The sequence below is a fragment of the Excalfactoria chinensis genome, chromosome 3 (genome assembly GCF_039878825.1).
Source record: "Excalfactoria chinensis isolate bCotChi1 chromosome 3, bCotChi1.hap2, whole genome shotgun sequence".
Classification (NCBI taxonomy): Eukaryota; Metazoa; Chordata; class Aves; order Galliformes; family Phasianidae; genus Excalfactoria; species Excalfactoria chinensis.
In genome coordinates, this window is record NC_092827.1 from 21,587,425 (window position 1) to 21,609,020 (window position 21,596).

General features: G+C 39.0%; 1 protein-coding gene across 7 annotated transcripts in view; it reads left to right on the top strand.

Moving 5' to 3' along the window:
* The window catches only part of LRRC1 (leucine rich repeat containing 1), an 89,099-nt gene that overhangs the window by 21,738 nt on the left and 45,765 nt on the right, over positions 1-21,596 (top strand). For 6 of the 7 annotated variants that reach the window (XM_072331810.1, XM_072331814.1, XM_072331811.1 and 3 more), the window contains exons 3-7: positions 1,435-1,513; positions 4,306-4,395; positions 17,940-17,996; positions 19,530-19,593; positions 20,338-20,412. In XM_072331810.1, the coding sequence (XP_072187911.1) occupies positions 1,435-1,513; positions 4,306-4,395; positions 17,940-17,996; positions 19,530-19,593; positions 20,338-20,412 (365 nt within the window). Of the gene's footprint in view, positions 1-1,434; positions 1,514-4,305; positions 4,396-9,535; positions 9,640-17,939; positions 17,997-19,529; positions 19,594-20,337; positions 20,413-21,596 lie in introns of those variants that run through there. The other variant, XM_072331816.1, reaches the window with a different exon arrangement.

Here is a 21,596-nt window from a genome sequence, read left to right on the forward strand (position 1 = left end):
TGTTGTTTCTGTAATGCCAGGCAGAGGTTCTAATGTCTGCTGAGTGCAGGTAGGACCTATATCTTCAGTAATCCTGTAGTGTAAATTCAGTCTTCTACAGGTGGTGCTCACACAGAGGACCGATATGATCAAAGGCAGCAGCTTTGCTGTCTGTAAATGCAATTCTGATTTTTGTTTTGATTTCATGTGCCTCTCTGTGTAGGGAAAGGGGAAGTTTTCAGTTCTGTGTGCTGCTTGTATTCCTTAGAGCCCCTTCTTAAAGGGAATGCTTTCACATGAATGCTTAAAAAGAATAAGAAAGTTGTCTGTTTCTTAGGACTGAGCTACATCCCCGCAATGAGTTCAGTACTTTCACTTTCTGTGATGCTAGGGGCAGGCAAATGCTTCTAAGAACTTCATGTGTTGCAAGAATGTATTACTTCGGATTATTCAGTCAGGTATTCATAATGCCTTTTTTTTCTCCTTGTAGTTATGTAGGTGTCAGTGTTTCTAGCTGTTTGTCCCTACTATAGGAAAGGGCTAATGTGTGAGGAGATGAAACAGCTGGAACACAGTGCAGAAAGAACGGAAATAGGAAAGCCCCAGAAGCACAAGTCTGATTTTTACTTTAAGATTTGATTTCTTTTCAAATCCCTTTCCAGGTGAATCTTAAGTTGATAGACAAGAAAACCAAGCATATCTGTTTCATTCTTGCTGGATCTTGATGACAATAAACAAGGGCTTACAGAGTTGGCCTGCAGGCTGCTCATAGAAGCCTGAAGTAAGAGGCCCTGAAGAAAACGTTGTGTCCAAGGTAGCATGATTGACTTTGGTAGATAGATGTAGTGGAGGTAGAAGAAAAAGTCTGTTTTCATGTATAAGTAACTCGTACTAGTTTCTGCCTTTCTGATTTGGGACCTGTTGATTTGAATAATGTTTTCAGTTTGCTTGCCTGTAGTGCGGTTCTGTTTCCATGAGCGTGCACTGTGAACAGAGACTTGCACATTCTTCCTTTCCTCGCTCTTCCTCCCCCTGTACTTTCTGCCAGCACAAACTGTGGGTGCGTATCGATCAGATTACAGGAGGTTCAGACTTTAACTGGTTCTTTAGAAAAATCTTATAACACAGAGAATCTGTTTTTTGCCGGACAGAGGCTGATGCAGATTGGCTGATGCACAGGTGAATAGTCTAGGATGAGAAACAATGGTGCAGAGCAGGAAGTGAAATGGGATTTGAATACAAAGCAGCTCTGTGCTGGTAGCTGCTCTTGCTCTGGTTTCAAGTATGAGTACTTGGACATGAAGCAGCCCTGCATGTTGAAATGGCTTGAAAGATACCAAGATAACTCCTTGCAGTAGCACGTTACTAAACGTAATGAGGCAGTAGTTTCAGTGTAGATACTGTGCCGTTCTTGATGATGTTTTTTTTTTCCCCCTTTTATTTTTTCTTCTGCAGATATTCCTGAAATACCAGAAAGCATCTCGTTCTGCAAGGCACTACAGGTAGCAGATTTCAGTGGGAATCCACTAACTAGGTAATTTCCACCTTCTTCTTAGCGCTTGCCATACCAGAATTACAATCTTGCTGTAACAATTACAATTTTAAATAAGCCCTTAAGAATCGTGATTTAGGATCTCTATGAGATCTTGCCAACAACGTTTGTCTCTGGCAGGGTCTGTAGCAAAAGTTCAGATTTAGAACGTGATGAACGTCTTCACTGGGAGGGGATGAAATTTGTTAGCCGACCAGGAAAAATGCAAATCTGATTCTCTTCTAAGTGATTTTCATTCCTATTCTTAAATGCATAGGAAAACCACACTCATACCTGGGAGAGATAAAGCAATGGTAAGCACGAATGTGTTGGCACTAATCCAGGTGCCTGACAATTTGGAATGGATTGTAGATCAGCTGCTGCAGATAATGGCTTTTCCTAATGATTAAAGCTTAGACTAGTGTTTCAACGCTCTCCTGTCAATTGGGACACAGTGACGTGCAGTAACATGTGGCAAAAAAGCACCGCATCTATCCTATCAGTGGTTGCTGCTGCTGCTGTTCCTGGTCTGTGTTCTGATGGAGTCGGGGGATTACGCACTTACAGAAGAGGTTTGTTTACGTTTCTCTGTTGCATTTGCTGAAGAGTTTGGAATTCATATGGTGAACTGAGACCGGAGATAACGAAGGACAGAAGAGGTGATCTGCTAGCTGGAGCCTTTGAACGCTATTTGGAGAACCATTTCCTAAACAGCCTGTGCCACAGAGCTCCTTTGTGATGCTTAGAAATTCACATAAACCAGAGCATTCACAGTGGGCGTTAACCGACTCTCTTTGCTTTGCGCTGAGATAGGCTGGGAATACTTGCACGATTAGCTGGCTGGCTGGGGTGCGTGAGTGGTAACAAACAGCTGAGTGTCTGTAATATCTTAAGCTGCTACAGCGGTTTTGCAGGGCAGCTTCTCCCACATTGGCGGCTGAGATTCTTCAGAGCTGCACTTTGAATATAGCGCATAGTGCATTCCAAGTTCTCTGGAAATTCAGCTCTCTAAGCATTAAAGGGACACTTGTGATCTTAATCCCCATGCCTCTGTAGCCCATTTATATGCTGAGGATAATAATACCACAAAAATCTGGTAAAGCAAACTGAAGCTGAGCTGATGTTTAGATATTAAAGTGATGAGAGTCACTGTGTGGCATTTTCAGATGAGTGCGCTGCACATAAAGCACAGAGCTGCATCTCGTGGTATTGAAATAAAAAATATTAAGCAGCAGCATGTTAGCTATCATTCTCCATTTGGTGAACTGAATAAGGCTTGGGGCCCAAGTACTGTATCTCTTTAAACAGTATCTGTAATGCATGACTGCAGCTGAGAGGAACTAACAGAAGAGTTGTAGGGCTTTTTAACGGGGTTCAAATAGATCTCATAACTCATTGCTGGCAGTTGTAGGAGAATTTTAGAAGTTCATGATAAAATGGCTCCAAAATGTACGTATGTACTGGAAAACATCACTCCAACCCATTTAGTAAGTTAGAAAATGCGGACAGTTCAAACTGTTTATACGTGGTTGCCTGGTGCTTTCTATTATAAAGTCCAGAATTTCAGTTTTACCTGTATAACAGCTTTTAGATCTTGGCATTAATTACCCAAGATAGAGTGAGAAAGCCTAGCAGTCATTTCCTTTTGTTGATATCCTGGAACCTTTTTTGGTTTGAGCCATTGATCCTAGCTCTTGTTTCCTCTGAGCTCAAAAGCCAGTTGTAGAGCTTCCCCATCAATGTGCTTCCACTAAAACAGAATGTTGCCTCATTGTCAAATTGAATGACTTCAGTACTAAAAATGGCTGCTTTTCAGCTGCTTTCAGGTTTATATTAATAAGAAGGAGGTGAATTTAGGTAGGATAGACTAGAAGTCCACTGTATGCTATCGATAGGCCACAAGATGCCAAACATGTTCTGTTAATGAAAGATAGAAAATGACAAACAGCACAGTATGGGGTTGAACTGTAATTTGTCTCCTTCCCTTTTCCCCACGGCCCTTACACCTGAATCTTCAGTTTGCTAGCAGTCTGTGGATTGCACCGTGTGCCCAGAGCCGGGTGGTGTGAGGAGCAGGAACTAAACTGTATGCTACAGCTTGAGCTTAGGTTGTATGCTCTGGGGATCAGGTTTGGTGCAACCTGACTGCCTGCAAGTGGGAGTGAAGGAGTTTTTAAGTGTGAACTGGGGGAAGCCAAGCAGTGCAGAAAACTGGGTGTTGGACCTGAAGGCTTTGGGTACTCTGGGAGGGTTGCTTGCATTTTTATAATGTGAGAAGAGAGGGATTGCACGCTGTTGTGCTGTGGGCTAGTACATGCAAAATGCTGTAACAACAGAACATTGTCTTGCTGGTGAACAGACTGTTTCTTCAAGAAACGGCAAGTGAAGAGCAGCCTTGTATCTAACGCAAAACGGCCCTGCTGTGAGCACATGCATAACTGAAGCTTAAATCAAAGTAATTGATTTAATTACTTTACCATCTAGTAGATGCAGGAAAATACCAGTAGGATACGTTTTTCGATTTAATTTTTTATAATACTTGAAATGCAGCTGTATGTATGTAGCTTTGTAACGTTGCAAATTGGAGGCAGGGAAAAGAGATTAATGCTTTTTTCTTACTATGATTCCTAGAATTTTTCAAGGTTCGTTCCAGAACATAGGCATTCCTCCCTCTCTCTGTGTATATTGGCTAAAAAGACTCTAATTTTCTGCAACATGTTCTTTTTTCCTCTGCGTATTCTGTTGATGTGAATACTTATGCTGGAAGTCCTAAACTTGAATTGATATCTCCATAGGTTGCCCGAAAGCTTTCCCGAATTACAGAATCTAACGTGTCTTTCAGTAAATGATATCTCTCTGCAAGCACTACCTGAAAACATTGGGAAGTAAGTGCTCTTAAGATTTTTTGTTATTTTATTTATTTTCTTTCCTGGTACTTATCCTGTGTAAGTCACATGCATAACTGTGTATAATGTGATATATCTATGAAGTTATTTACAGCTTTGTGCTATTTTAAAATCATTCTGTTAAAAAAAAACATGCCTGCACATTTTTGCTTGCCATTAGCAAGTCAGTTCAGAATCTGGATTGTGTGTATGTATATTTAGACTCTGTTTTCATGGATTTGGATTAACTTGGATGTTTAAATGCAAAATTAAATAGGTGTTTTATGATGCAGAATTGACCTTTTACTTTCCTTTTTTGTAGTAAAGGCCATTGATCCGTTATTGTAAACATGTCAGCCAGCTTGCAGCTTAGCTCCAAACCAGATAGTGTTGGCACAAGAACAAACAAGTAAAAGCTGGCTATGATCAGGCTGGAAATTAGAGGGTTCCTAACCATAGCAGCAGTTTGGTTCTGAAAGAATTCCATCGAGAACCGTGGGGAAGGAAATGAACAAAACAGCTCTTGAGATGAAATTTGATGAGCTTTTGAGTTGTTTGTTAATTCTGGAAAGTAGAGCATCATTACAAGGACAGAATTCCAAAGCAGAGACACATGAAAAGTGAAGTGAACTTCATTCGTTTCTTTTTGATAGTAACAAACACCCACACTTGCAAAACAGGAATCTCTCTTCTCTTAGTGGAATGATTTGAAGGAGAAAAGGTATTTCTGCATCTCCTTAATTAAACATAGGAGAACGTCTAGGCTGGTTCAGACCAAGGGCACATTTAGCCAATCTTTATTCTATAGCTACACTGATGGGGATTAAGAAAGATATGTGTCTGATTACTTCTCTTACCATCCTCTGGTTCAGGGGATGTCCTGAGCTCTAGATTGTGGTTTGTCTAATGGTAGACATAATGAATCCTGTTCCACAGATTTGTCCAGTTTCTCATTGAGCTCATGGAGACATCTTTAGTATTTGGCCCTGGCAAGTAGCTGCAAAGGCTTATTTGCTGGTTTGCTGGGAAATGTACTTTTCTAGAGAAATGGAACTTTCTGGCAGCGTGTGGTAGTTTGCACTCTGTGTCTCTCTGTACCTGCCTTTGTGGTTAGTGTGCATGTATTGTTCTGTTTCCACGTACTGAACAGCTTCAAAACACTTTGATCTCTTTCTTCCTTCAGAAAGCCTAGGAACACAGGAAGAACAACTTGGATGTTGAGTCCTCTAACAGTAGAGGCCTATTTATCTTGGGTGTCCTTTCATAAAGTGGAGTGTTTTTTAACAAGGATTCTCTAGGGAGCCAGCTTAGTCATTAAAACCCAACTTTCTAAATAGAAGAGTCCTCCAGAAGGGATCTTATTAAGAGCTCCTGCAGTGTAGTCAAGTCCAGACCGGCATTGCTTTAGCCACTTCCTATGAGTATTAAAGCTGTCAGTGGGCACCAGTCCAGGAGTAATAGAAGTAGAAAATATCTTTTGAAACATTTCACAAGCACTAACAGGTACAGCTAATGTGTGCCCACTGACTATGGCAAAGTCTTATTAAAAATGGCATGGGCTGGGGCTTCTGTGACATTCTTCCTTTTCTACAACAAGTTCACAAAGCTTAAAATGCAGCTTTTCATGGTACTGACAGCTAAGAACAGATTTGTTTGGACTTCTTAGTTACTGAAAACCTAGGGCTGAAGTTTTGGGTCTTTCATGATTTTGAAAATGAGTACAAGAAACGTGACAAGCTGAAATGATTCTCAGATTTTAAAGTAGACTGCTGCTTTACAGCTAATACCTGGAGGAAGGTCACTGGCTTCCCTGACAAGTCACTGCTGTGGCTCTGGCTCCTTGCTTAGCCTGCCTGTCATTTGATAAATGTGGCTGGTGATAAGCTCTCTTTCAGAGCAAATGAATAGAAACAGTTTTGGTTGGGATGGGAATACCAGGCATTTGCAGAAGTATCAGTATGTGGAACTACAGAAGAATATGTGTATTTTTTCTATTTTTGGTCCTAAACAGTCCAAGGAGGTGCTGGGAATCTATTTCAATTTTATGTGAGCTGTTGCAGAATGCAGCAGTGTAACCCATTCTTCCTCTAATGCCAATGTTGAAGCCAAAACCCTGGGACTCTAATTTGCTTCAGGAAGAGCCATATGCTCATTGTTGGTGAGTTCTCCTGGAGGGCTAGGATTCTATTCAAATCTGACAGGCCTACTTTAGTCTGACGAGTGCACCCAGGATAGCTTTCTAAACTTCTGCTTATTTTTATTTATACAAAAGCGCTTGAATTTTTTAGCAGAAATGTTTGCTAATCAGATTTATGCTTAAAGAAGGAGGGACAAATGTGTTGAGCTTTAGTTTTTGGCTTGTCAGGTATTCAGAGTAGAAAGAAATATGGCAGTTGGGAAGTACACCTGGACTTTTCCAAGATGGATGGATATTAACCTAACAGGAGGGAAAGTAATGATATTCCCAAAAATGTAATTGTTCTTGAAGTCTACTGGGGAATGTTGATCTTTTTGGAATACATTCAAATGATCCGAATCTGGTGATTTTATTTATTTATTTTTAAATACGTATGCTTCATGGTAAGTGACAGAACAGTGCTCCTTTTCTCTCCTTCAAGCATGGGAATTTCAGCCACTATTGACAAGGAGAAAGATATTCTGTCTAACTATAGTTAGAAATGATTGAAAGGTCTCATTTGCAGTCAGTTAGGGCTACAGCTTAAAGTTCTTACATTACATTTACCACTGACAGCGAATTTCATAAACATAAACATATTTTGAATACACTTGCATCCATAAATAAACTATTTATTTCAGTCTGGATACCAACAGGTGCAGCTTTTCCTTTTTATTTCACAAAGGCTTTATAGTTTATTTTAAGCATGAACTCATCATTTAAGTAAATTTGGTCCAGTTGACTGCATTACGTTTTGGTAAAAGCAGCAGCGAAACAACCTGTGGGTTCTCCAAACATAACATACTTCTGCTTCTAGTTCCCTTCTCTCTTCATTTTCCCCTGCCCTTTCTGGGGTCCCCAGAATGCTAGATATTTGAAAGAAAGTCGTGCTGAGTGTCTCTTTATGGCTGAAGAGATGAAAGAAGACTCTTCCAGGTGTTTGGATATGTTTGCAAATGTCTTGCTGGAATTTCTTTGTGCTTTGCATTAAGATCCATGTTATTATTTAATGGAATAGGCTAGGGGTACGTGCTTTACATAAGTCAAATCCAGAGCAAGAACGTACATATTGGCAAACTGGTGAGTTATTCTAGTATGGTTGTACTTAGAGAAAAAACCTGGAGTCTGTGCTTGTTATTGGTTTTCTGGCCAGTAGAGGATTTGGAAAATTAGGAAAAAACATCCTCAATTTCTATGGCCTTAGAGTCTTGTTTGGGAAACTGCCTTATACAGTCAATGACTGAGTTTGAGCTCAAACTCACCTCAGTGTGGTATAGTGATCAGAAGGACTTGCATTTCACCTGTGGGGAACTTCTTTGTGGAAGCAGGTCTTCCAGATATCCAATCCAGTTTTCCTACTGTCTGATGTATAAGATGAATATCAATGAACATCTTCTCTGTCTCAGGCGACTATCATAATGTATTCTAGCTTTTGATATGTAAAGTTGCTGTTTAAATTTTTGTTGTGCTGTTAAAATTCTTCTGCATAGCCTTTTCAAGTTCTTCTTTTCCTTTGGGTTGCCAAAATGGAGCGTATTTAAGTGTCCCAGGTGGATGCTTGAAGAGCGTAGGCAAGGCCTCTCTATTCCCTTTCGTTGTCTTCTTGTGCACGAGTGGACTCAGTGTGTATCAGCTTGTTGTCTTCTGTGTGACCAATTTAGACTGTTTATCAATTGCCAGTATATGTGCTAGAAGTTTTCCCTTGTTAGATAAAAACTTTTCTTTTTTTGAAGCTGGTGCCTTGTATATAATTTTATTGTGTCACATCTCTTTTTAGTAAGCTCTGCTTTGGGGATGTGGTAACAGACGAGATGTTATAATATAAGCAGTGTTGGGTTTTTTTTGTGTTTCTCTGTGATTTGCAATGTTTAATGTGTTGCATAGAACAAAATAGTGAGTGCTCATGTATGCATGATATTAAAGCTAATAATTATCTTAAACAGGAGCTTTCCTGTTACTTAGCTGAACCATTCAGAGAAATAGGTTACACAATTTAAGCTGTTAGTGGGAGTGTCCCTTCAGTGTTTCTCAGCTTAATGAAGCAAGTCTGATTTCCCTGCGTGTTCTGCTTGTGATGGTACAGCTGTTCAATGAGCAAGTGTGGTCAGTTCTTACTGCTGCTGGTAGCATTTAGGAATTTCTATTCGCTTCCAGATTCTTTCTTCAGTGGTTCCTTATTTATGTGACATCCAGGACACAGGGCACAGTTTGTTCCTGAAGTTCAGAAATCAAGGTGTCTTATCAGCCTTCCTCAGGTATGCCTTGCAGTATTATGAATGGTCAGATATAGGTACTTCCCAAGCACATTCTGTCCTTACGTATTAATTTCATAGCACTGACCTCAGAATTAGTTCCTCCCACCCTACGGTGTGATACTGCCTTTTTACCAACAAAGATTTTTGTGCTGTGCACTCATGGTTTAGTATCTCAAAAGAGAAGACAGATTGTTTGTCATCATTGTATGTTTATTTAGTTGTGGTTCTTTGTCCTGAATGAAGTCCAGATAGCTTTGAAAGCCTTTATGTGAGTCTCTGATGTTTAATATAGCATTGGGCTTTCAGATCTGTGCTTCAAAAAGAATCTGCCCTAGCCAAAAAAACATTCCAATAGGCATTTCTTGCTGAAAGGACTTAGACAGCTTTCTGTCTGACTGCGTGGGGACAATAAAATTAGCAGGTATGGCTTTCTTTTTGGCTGAAGTGAAGCGCATAACTCTACCACTGTGCTTGAAGTTATGATTTAAGGCCTTCTACCCATCTGCATACGAAACATCTAACTCTTATCTAATCCATAGCTTTATTTTATCAGTCTTGCCTATGCCTGAGCATAGTCTGTAGTATCCCCATGATTCGTAGCCCTACTTTCTTCAGAGAACTGTACGGTCTGTGATGCAGGAAAGCAGAATAGCATTATTTTGGCATTAGACATTTTTATAATGGGAGGTGAGAATTTATTTAGGTGGGAGGGATATTCTGATGCCAATGACTGATGAGTCTGGTTTACCCCCAAGCTGCAAGCAGGCTGAATGGATCTGTGGACCTTACTACTGAAAGGGAATTAATTACCAGGTAAGCAGAGAAATTTTCCTCCTAATGTCTGCAGCTAGTGTATGCATTTTGTAATGCAAATGAACATAATGAGAAGAGTAGAGCAACTGTTAGAGCACTTAGGAATAATGTCATGCAGAAAGATTTGTTACAGGCATGCCTTTTGAGAGTCATGGAACCATAAGTATCCAGAGATTTCATGTTAGGGAAATGAAGTTACTAAGTGTGATTTTTTTAATAGATATAAATTTTTTTGATTCTAGAGGCTTCCAGCAACCTCAGAATTCACAATCTGTAATGATGATCTGAATAGGACAGTCTGGAGAGTAGAAGATCTTGAAATGCAAGGATGATGCTCTTGATGCACATGATCCAGAAGCAGATCAGAGTGGCATGCTTATTTTGCTGAAGAATTCCTGGGCCAGTCTTAGGCTATGTTTTTCTTAGCATATGCTAGAATATCACAAGTATAGACTATACATCTGGTGGTATGCCTCAGAGTGGGAAAAGCTCTCAAAGTTGCCTAGAGCAAGTCAGTATTAAGGGTTAGCATAATAAGATTTTATGTGATACGACAAAAGTGATGAGGAGGCCTATCCTGCAAGCACGTAGAAGGAGAACTGTTTATAGGTGGCCTGGCTAGGCTGAATTAAATAGTAGCAAAATTTATCTCTCTGGCTAACCTGAATTTAGAACAAGTAATATTTTCAGAGTTTGAGTAGGTGGAGCAGTCAGTGTTAATCACAGCTGCTTCCTAAATGGCAAAACTTAATTTTAAGGAACTTGAAAATTTATTTCAGGACTACTGTCTAACAGTACAATAGTGAATGCGGGGCCATCTGGCCTTTTAATAAGAAGTATTACATCTCGTATGCTACACAGGAAAGATGTATTTAACAAACATTTATTTTTGGAAATAATTCAAGATTTTGTTTAAATGGTGGAAAACTAGTGTTGTGTGAGTGGAATGGAAGAGGTTTTCAAAATGAAATCTTGTAACAGTGAATTGGCTTAGTGTTCCCATACTGTTTTAGTAATCTTGATAAGTGAATTGAAGAAAGTGCATTCAAAAGCGAACAGGCAGTGCCGTAATTACAGATATCTCTCTTGCCTCTTACTGATCCCTACTGAAGGTCATAATGAGTTCAGTTTCCCTGTCTTTTGGGCCATGCTTATTGCTGTGTGTATGGGGAGAGTACAACCGGCTCCAACAACTTGAAAATTAAGTGTATGCAGAAGAACATTCTTAGCAGCTTAGACTACCTCTGTTAGGGATTTAGGGAGTTTCTTGTTCATAAACTGTAGCACTTCACTCCCTTTTAAAAATCTGGATGCGACTTGTGCTGAGTTGTCTATCCAGTCTTACCTCCATTTAGTGTCTTATAAGATACTAATGCTGTTTAGCCTTCCATTTTCCCTTGTGGAAGATCTGCAGCTTTTTTACAAGCTAATTGTATTGACAGTTTGATACAAGAAACTGATGATTCAAATGTGCTCCCTCTGGCTTTGTGTCTTTCCTGTCAGAGTCTAGAATGACAAAATTACCATCTTTACGTTTGTTTGTGCCTATTTAAAGTCAGTTCTACAAGAAAGCACTGTACGTAAGTTGTACCTGCTTTTCACAGCTCCATAGAAAATGGCAAGTTTAAGGAACACGAGTCTTTTCTTTCACATTTTCTCATTGTTCTTACTAGAACACTATCCTGCTTCTCAAGTCTGGTGATGGACTGCTAAAGAAAAACTATTGTGCCTTTCCCTTGTATTTTATATAAGCAATTTTGAGCAGAAAATGGCGTTTAACTTCAGTGCAAGTTACTTCAAGTTACTTTGCCTCTAGAAAGAAGGAAGGTAAATGGTCTAGAAGATGACATTGGATGAATGGTCTTCAGGCATGCTGATGAAGAGAGATAAGTTTCATTAGAACTAAACTGAGTTATCTTGTTTTGCAATTCTTGTAGTATCACTTATTTTCAGAGGTAGAACAGTAGGACTTCACATATATGAGGAAAGTATGCTTTGAATGGCTGAGTGCCTTCATAGAGGAAAATAATACTTGCTTTAGTTTCTGGCTCACTTGGGAATTTGTAGGATTCAGTAGCTAAAAAATTGCAAAAAACACTTCCTAATTGCATGATATGGATCTAAGGTCTCTTTAAATTCTTCCGTGTTTTCTTGCAAAAATTCATTAGGGCTTTCCTTTATCATGCACACTGTAGAACTGGTTTCTCTAACTGAATGGAAGCCAAACATGGAGGCAAGAGACTGGTTAAAACTTGACATTTGGAGGAGGAAAAAAAAGTTTTCAGATTAAACTGGACTTTTTTGGAGAAATAAATGTCTTGAGATCAAAAAGCTCGCTGCCGTTCTGTACTCAGTAAAAAAGTTAGTGTACAAGGGATATGAATTTTAAGGTTATATCATGGTGACATTGCCTAATTATGTCAATATTAAACAGTTGTTAGAAGCAAAGTAAGTGTATAATATTTAGTCTTTTAAAAAAAAGAGGTAAAATACATACTGGGAGAGTACAGACCACAGATTTCATGGTTATATGTTAATGGAACTGTAGGGAATTTAACAGCCCAGTTGTTCCCTACAAAAGGTAGCACTACTTTTGTTGTGTTGAAAGTGACCTTATGCCAAAAACACCCATGGAGCTGATTGTTCAGACTCTGTAGCAGCACTAAGCCTGCAGTGCTGAGTGAACCATCAGTCCGCAGCCACAAGCTGTGTGGGATGGGAGTAGCTCCGTGGGATCTTGTCAGAGGAGGCATGTAACTGCTGTGTCCTGGGACAGGGGCTGTACATGTTTCCTTTGCACAGGGGGAATGGGCTGCAGTGAATGTAAATACAACTCTTGTTTCATTTACTTTGTTTGTTGGTGTCATAGTATTAGTTAGCCTATGGTGTCTTGGAAGACCCTCAGCAGACAGGAAGACTGACACATTGCTTGTTCACTCAAAAGAAGATGAGTTGCTGAGTTTAAACTCCTTTCCTTCCTACCCCAGTGTTGTGTCTGAATGTTTGCTCATGTAAAAGTGTAGAGGCAGGACGTTACCAAAGTCAGAACAATCTAGATGCTGGCCCAGTGGGTTGAAATCCTTTGAACTGGTGCAGATAGCCAAAAACCAGACTTCATATCACACTTCTGCATGCTGTATGCTTGGACTATGTTGCGTACCCATGCCTGTAGCTGCATAAAAAAATGTTATACTGCACCAAATACTGAGAGTAGACTATGTTCATATGATAGACTCTGAAGAGCAGTTTGTATGCTTGTTCTTGGAAATCATCTCCTGATGAAACAGGGATGTACCTGTATTACTGTTACTGCTGGTACTGCTACTTTCTGGGAAGACATTCTTATTTTCCTCACCTGCATCTCCCACTGCTCTCTGAATGCCTTCATTTGAGTATTGCAGCAGATTGGTTTTGAAATCTTAACATTTCTGAAGTCCTTAATAAAACTGTCTTCTTACTGCCTATATGAAGTGTTATGCTACAGAGCTTATTAAAGGTAAGACCTCAAAACATCTTAAGGACTGCTATTTCTCCTTTATCTGTCGGGATAATGATGACTCTTCCTGTGCCCAGAGTCATCCTTATTGGTAGGACTTCCCTTTGTTTCACATGAGCCATGAGGACTGTGGCAACTTTCCCATCTTTTGTTTCCTTTTGCAATCTTAGAAATGTGGGGAGGAAAAGGTCTTTATTAGTTGCTGTTTCCAAAACTGCATTTAAGAATTTGCATTCCCCTATTCAACTGAAGCATGCTGGAAAAGTACAAATGGGGCCTTGGACTTCTGCAAGAATTTGTTATTTTCATCTCATGCAATTTTGCTCCATCATTTCCCAAAGTCTGACTTTTCTTGTATGCTCAGCAGAGCTGCGTTCCTAACATAAGATCAGAATACTTGATACTTCTGTTAATGAAATAAGGGAAGGCTGTTGTTTTTCTGTTTTTCTTTTAATTAAGCACCCTTACTTTTCATATTAGTCCTCTTATTCTCTGTCTTCATGTTTTCTAAGCTATTTCTACGTTTCTCCTTTACTGTATTTGTATTTCTTTCTCTTCATTTTCACATTATGTGTCAACGTACTTCCCAATTCTTTCCTCAGAAGCCTTTACTTGTTCACTTACTGTCCTGATGTAGTGAGGGGTGGGGTGGAGTGAGCCTGGTGATGTTCTCTGTTGTCACTCTTAAGGATGACTTTCTGTTGCCTTAAGTAGAAAAATGATAGCACTGTCCCTCATGTTAAAGCACCAGCAGAACTCATCTCAGGTTTGTATCTAGTAACTTATAAAAACACAGTACACTGAATGTATGTGATACGCTCTAAATATTGTGGTTTCGTCCATGGATGAAACTAGAGGATGTGTCTGTCTTTCCTTTGGTGGTTTTTTGTTACTTTAAACTATAGTTTAAAGTATTTAGTTCAGTGAGTTCTTGTTATCTGCAGCCATCTGCTTTTTAAGTGACTTTTCTTGGTCGTTGCTACTGATAGGTTCTTTGCAGTTAATCTAAAGAACAATGATCTCGCTTTGGAAGAACAAGGGTGTGCTTTAATTCAGGTGTTAGAGACTTGTTCTAGAATTCACTGTTTGAGAGGAGGCACAGAGGTTGGCATGAAGGAGTATTTGAGAAGTTCCTCAGGCATATCCTTTTCTGTAAGGTATGTTGAATTGTGAAGTTCTCTCTTAAGTCCTGACAAACATGCCCAGGAAAGATGTTTCCAGCATTTACAGACGGCTTTGTTGCTCTTAGCTTTATTCTCAGTTTTTGCTTTCATGTTTCTTTGTTTTGTTCTTCTAGCTGTCATCACCAGCATCCAAAGTTACTTCGAGTACAGCACAGAATAAACATATCTGGTTTGTACTGAAAGTGGCATTTTTAGCCATATCAAACCTTTACTTTCTGCATGGTTCCACCTTTAAAGCAGAAATCATCCGGAAAGCCATGCTGTATTTCAGTTACTGAATCCTCTGTCTGATTTTGCTGTTGCCTTGTGTTCAGTAATTTCACACACATGCACACCATTCAGTGTGTGTGGTAGCTCTTGTGGTGAGAGTTATATTACAATATTAATATATATATATATTTTTTTTTTTTACAAGTTTCGTAGCTTCTTACAATAGTGACCTTGGAAATCGGCTTATTTTCTCCCTTTAGAATGTAGCTGATGTCCTGTTTGAACGTTTTCTGGGGGAGCGAGAGCTGTTTGTCTCTTTGTTCTAGAGCAGTCTTCAATGCTCTGCAGGGTATTTGTATTTCAGAATGTGGCTGTGAGCAGCTGCTGATGGAGCTGTGTCTCCTGCCAGAGCAGGCTGGACAGCCCCTGTGCTTTACAGATTGATGTTAAAAACCCCCAGTGACTGTTTTTCTCCCTTAGATTAGAATTGGAGTTAGGGAAAGATTCTGAAACCATTAAGGGATGGGCTTCTTTTAGTTCCTTTCTTCCAAAAGACTCTACTAACAATGCACCCATAAAATTAATGGCAGAGGGGAGAGAAGGGAATTCTTTCAATTAGAATGTTGTGAAAAGTCATTATTTGTAGCTGAGAAGGGGGAAAGAATACATTTTCTGCAGAGATTGTGTTATTAAATAAGGCAATGTATTTGAAAAATAGCATGAAACGTAGGATTTTTCTTGCTTGTGGCTTAAAGTCCCATCTGTTAACATACAAGTAGCAAAATAAGAATGTATAATGTACTAAGAACCTCTTGGGAAATATAAGGGAAAGATGAGACCTTCCTTCCGTAATGTATCAAGTTGGAGCTCCAGTACATCATCGTGCCTCTTCCATTTTTGCCGGCTATTTTATTTGGTAATTATCATGTCTTCCCATTTTAAATTGCAACACGTAAGTTTGCTGGAAGCGGTTTTGTAACTTGTAGAGGTTTAAGCGTCATGAGTTTCCTCATGTTTTCTGGCCTCTTTTTTTTCAGGAAGATCCACCTAATCATAATATTTCAGTCAATTGGACCAGCTTTGCTGATGTAAACTTAGTAGCCTTTGTTTAACATTACTTCATTTTGCCTACCGAGGCCTGTTTATATTGTGTTAGGGCTGGACCTGAGAACCTGGAAGAAGTACAAAGGATAGATTAAAGGGGTGGAGGGTTATGCCTGTATTTTATTCCAGGGCGAAGTTGTAACTGTAAGCACACTGTAAGTAAGAGTAACTGCAGAATAAAGAAGTTCTTTTCTGGACAGCTGTGTCTCTAAGTGTGAAGACATAATCCTGCAGGTGGTATGAGAAGAGAACCTAACGTTGGACTGGGATCAACAGAAGTCACTCTGAAGCACATGATAAGCAGCTGGATGCAAATGCAGCTCTCAGTGGGTATCCCAAGGGCCACAGCTAACTGCAAGCTTATCATAGCATGGTTGGCTTAGGCAGCACTGATGCTTTCATTACACGTTTCCGGCAGTTCTGTTGGCCCAGGTGTCTAAGGGGATTTACAGTATGTTGGATTAGGGATCCGTGTTATTCTTTTTCACTGGGTTATTTTTAAGGAGGATCAATTTCCTGAGCCGATTCACTGACCTGTCCCAGTTTAATGATACAATGAGACAAGCTGTGGAGGTGGCTTCCACGTTTTTGCTGACAAAGATTTCTGTTTAACCACAGCTGAAGTGGTGTCTGATGTAAGAAGAGAAATTAAGAGATTATTGCACCATTTTACTCATCTGCACAGCAGTGTGATGGGGAGGGAGATAAGTAGAGACAGGATGCTTTGTAAACACAAGATTACATACAGCTTGGTGGAGTAAGCATTCTTTTCGTGTTCCCTTGTTGAAAGTGGATCATGGGACTGACCTAATACAAGCTTGAAGAGAAAGTGCAACATTTGAAGGAAGATTGGAATAAGTTTCTGGATAGGAAAACTGTGAACCAAAGTGTTGAAGTTCATAGGTGGTGATCTGAGTGGGAGCAGACCCACATTATGAAAGCTCTGGAGAGAAGTGGTCCTCCATCATTGCTTCCCTCACCCCTCTGCTGGTGTGGTTTATGCAGGCATGTTAGATACTGTGTCCCATCCTCGCTCATGTTTTTAATGTTATAATTTTTATCTGAGAGTTGTGTGATTGGAATGATGTCTTCCTTACTACCTAGTTTCTGTCAAATGATTTTAGAGTTGACAGTAGTTGAGTTATTCTCACTTATCTTTAATTGTTTTTATGATAACTTATATTAAAATATCTGTACCCATATGGTATGTTTTAAATGTATTTCTTCTGGAGGAATGCAGAGCACACTGGGTAACATTTGCTTCTTTTAAAAGCTGGGGAGGACTGTTCAGAATGTAGTCCAAGTTCCTCTGAGATTTTAATCAGTGTTTTATGAATGCTTTGCAAAACTGATGCTTGAAGTAAGATGCGTTTTTTTCAGACACCATCCAAATTCAATCTGTGAAAAATCTTTTGTCTCCTTTAATAACTCATCAATTATGTTGCCTTCACTGCTTCTATAGGTGCATCGGAGTCACAAAATAGAGCTTTTTATTCAGGATGATGGTTGCTTTTCTTTACTGGCACTAACTGCTGATTGCGTGTGATTCAGTATGTTGGTATTGTTCGAAGTGAAAACAAAAGCATCAGCTTTATGCAGCCTTCGTGCATGTGTTTGTTTTTTTTTCCTTAGATATACAAACAACCATTTTAGGCTTGGGTTTAACAGGTGTTTCAAATTCAGTGATGTATAAATATATTTTAATCTAGTTGTTATTTTAGGTATACAATAATATCCTCCTCCCTGCACACCAATGGAGAACATATTCTGTTGCAGGGAACTACTTATTTGTAGTCACTGTATCTGATCTGTATTTTTCCCTGGGACAGTGGAGGATTAGAGCAGATTATAGTGTTGGAATAATGTCCGACTCCTTGTGTTCCATTTAGTCATAAATAAACCCCTGAAAAATCTGAATGTTGCTATGGTGATGTTAGTAAAAGCCTGGGATATGGAGTAGTGAGCCGCTTAGAAGCATAATGTCACTTATGGTAATGAGCGTGCTGCGGTTCTAACAGCGATGAGTTTACCTGATGCTCTGTAACTTCTGTAGTCCATGACAGGTTCTGAAAGCAGATGTGTAAATTCAGTTTATTAATTTTCTTCTCAACAAATGGAAAATTATGTTTTGCCTGTTTACTTTCTAGCATTTGTAGTATTTTGTATTATTACAGAGAAACAAGCAAAGATTTCCGTTCTTCGTATGCTTTGCATGATGATCTGGTGGAACTGAAAACAAAGCAGTTCATAGCAATTTTGTTATAAGTTGTGTAAACACTGGTTTTTTGTGTTTTTGTCTCTTTTAGTCTTTATAACCTGGCTTCACTGGAACTTAGAGAGAATTTGCTGACATATTTGCCCGAGTAAGTGCCATTTCAAATGTTTGATGGTGTTAGTGTAAAATGTTCTGAATAAAAGCATGCTGGCATCTGAAACAGAATGACAACTAGAAACAAATATCCAGTTTCAGATTGACAACCATTATGAGATGCAGCTTTGTTTTAACAGCACCAACTTACACCCGTTCTTTGTAGGTGTAACTGGTTAGCTGCTGGAGTCTATGGTTTCTTTAGATTATTTTTTTTTCTGGGCATAGCTATTCTGTATAAAATCTAGATATTAGATATTTCCTCCTGCATGCACTGAGCTAAGCTAATGTATCTGCAGTGGGAGTGGTAGCTTGGATTACTCTTGTGCTGAAATTTCCTGTTTTCAGATAGGATAGTGGGATCTCATAGTTTTTGGCTCTGAATTGGTGTAAATACTTTCATGAAGTTTAAATTAATATTCATGTTAGGGACCTAAGGTAACAAAAGCTTCAGAAATCTGCCAATCAAATTCTTTGTATAAATCCAGACCTACTGATGGCTGAATTCTGCCTCCTTCTTCCCCCAGAGATTTGTTTGGGGACACAAAAATTGGGTGTTTCTATGCTGTCTGTATTGTGACTGAGTAATTGGTGATTTTTTTGTACAATTAATCAGTTATCATACAGTCTGAGGGTCTGTTTTGATTGCTTGGAAGAAGCTCTTTTTGTCCATAATAAGGTAGTTTCCTTTCTGCACTGCTTGTTCTCCAGTTCTGTTTGGGTCCTTTTTTCCTGTCAGTCTACCCAGTACTTCTGTTGCTGTGCTTTAGAGCTGTGAGCCACAAGGAACTTGAAATGTCAGTGATTAGAAGTTATGAGCTACTAGCTAGGTTTCTCCATTCAGTGTCAGACAGAAGCTACTGTAGATGTTGGTAATTTTATTGCTGCTGGAATATCTGGAGTGTCAGTAATGTAACTGACAAGTCTGGTTTGTGAGTTATTGCAGCTTTGGGGAAGGTAAGGAAAAGTTCTACGGTAGACTGCTTTTGAAGTAGAAAGTTAAAGCTTTGTACCTGTTCATGTTCACAGAGCTTTTTACATGGGATTTTGCTTCTTCGCATCCTCAAATCCATCCTGATATTCTCCAGAAACTTATAGGTCAGATTGATAAGACAAATGATTAATTTAGTGAGTCTTGATTAGCGCTTTTTTAGGTACTGTCACACGTGACCACTATGTGGAATTTTTATTCACTTGCATAACAGTAAATGCCCCCTGAAATAAATCTAACCAACTATACTGAACTATGTGGCATTGGCCACCCCAAGGACTGATGGTTAAAATCAAGCATAATAGTCTGATTGCTTGTACTAAGTTTTATGTTTCAAGAGCATACAATTATGCTGACAAACCACATTATTTTTTTCAGTAAGATATTGCTGTAGGAAGCCTATGCCCAGTAAAATTAACTGTCTGTCTGCAATATGTAGTCATTTGAAATACAAGTTTCAGTAAAATGAGCTCATTCAAATACATTTGGTTTCTGTTGGTTTAGTCTGATGTGGTTTTGTTTTGACTTATCTCACAGATCACTTGCCCAGCTGCAGCGTCTAGAAGAACTTGATTTAGGAAACAATGAACTTTATCACTTGGTAAGAGAATATGCCACTGAAAGGGCACATTGGTCTTGTTTCACATGTAATTAATTTAAATAGGCCGTGTGATATTCAAAATTGAAGAAAGAAAAATACATGGAGGGGAAGGTCTTTTTATATGTACAGATACATTTTGGCATTGAGTTGGAGCTTCCCGTATCTGCTTCATCTTGTTCAGTGCAGTGTTATCTTGCCTGAAAAATTTCTGCAGCTCTTCTCCAGAGAATGAGAGTACTCTACAAGTACTTTATATGGATAAATGAAAGAGTGGAAGGGCACAAGCTTAGCCGTAACACTCAAAATGATTACACAAGCATTTGTTGAGAACTGGAAGGGGTGAGCACAGATGCATGCTCAACTGTATTTCCAGATTGGAACTGGGAACCTTTGGGATAATTCTGAGGCAAACTTTAGAGTTGCAGTGTCTTCAGTTGTGGCAGATAGGTATAGCAGGGGATATGTCATCTTCTTCATTAAGCTGGCTCAGTTGAATCTTGGATTTGCAGTAGTTGAAGGGTATGCACGCAATTTGATAGTGCCTGTCAACTTAAGTCTTACAGGATATTAAATAATTAGTTTGCAGGATGGAATTCCCAAACGGTGACAGCAACTCTTGCTGCATTTGGCTGTGGTACCTCTAAATAATGCTTTTAGTAAGAATTGCTTTACTCACATACTAATTATAGGATGGCCATTTATTTAAATGTCCTGTGTTACTTAACATTGACTTTTATCTTATAGCCAGAAACAATTGGTGCACTTTTCAATCTTAAAGACCTATGGTTGGATGGAAACCAATTAGCTGAAATACCTCAGGTAAGAATGGGTTCTAATGTTACTGTATTGAAGGTGCTTTTAAAGGAAAACCTTTTCATTAATATCTACAAGGACACACTCTAAAGTTGGCTTGTTTTTTCATTTCACTTTGCATGCGTTTGGCTTTGGATGTTTAAGATTTTTCTCTTAATAAGTTCCTCTTTAAGGGATTATACATTATCAAGTATAGTCATGTATGCTGTCAGACACTTTGTTTTAAACTTTTTATTAAAGGAATTGTTTGCTAATAGACACATTGTTCAGTTTGTAGGATGACACATATTCTTTATGATCTTGGTGTGATGATCAGGGTACCACTAACTGGCTGCTCTAATCCTCACCTTTCATACCTATCTAAGCCACAGTTTTGACAGTTTTGAGAATGAAGCGCTGTTTTCTGCTGTCATCTTCTATGTAGATGCATTATTTGGTAGTAGAACAATGGTAAACTGTTGCCATGAACAGAAGCTTTGATCTATGAAGGCAAATCCCCCATCTGACATTTGTCATGGAAGAGGGACCTTAGCATTTAAAGCTTACAGCACCTCTAAATTCCCTTCCCTAAGAACAACTATAATGTGTGGGAGGGTTTCTTTTCCTTCTTTTTCATTTAGAGCCAAGTTAAAACCTGCTTTCCATGTTCCTTGTTCAACTTGTTGTCATTTGCTGTATTGATCTCGCTGTCAACAACATAACTTGGCAACTGGTTACAGTTTAGTGGACTTTGTTGACTTGGTTGTTGGCTTGGCCTAATTATCTTTTATGAGTATCTATTTAAACACCGATAATCATTCATAAAAGGTCAAGAGTGACTTCAGCAGGTGCTTTTGTTGAAACTGGCTGTAACTGTTTGTTTTGTTTGATGTCCAAAGGATGAACTTGTGGCATAAAAGCTATGCATGTGTTTAATGAAAGATTCTCTTGAGAGGCAAACATTTTCTAAGCAAAACATTTTCTACAAAAACAAACAAACAAAAAAAAATAATCTTATGAGTTAGAGTCAGAGAAAATATGTGAAATTATGAACATAAAGTATTTGTGAAAGTAAAGGACAACTCCCTTCTTACTCCTATCGCTCTGTTCTCCCAGAGATGATTTAAGTGACTGAAGCGTGAACTGTTGTAGAACACGCATCGGGGTGTATGTGTGTACATGGGGAATGGGAGGGTTGCTTTCATACTTAA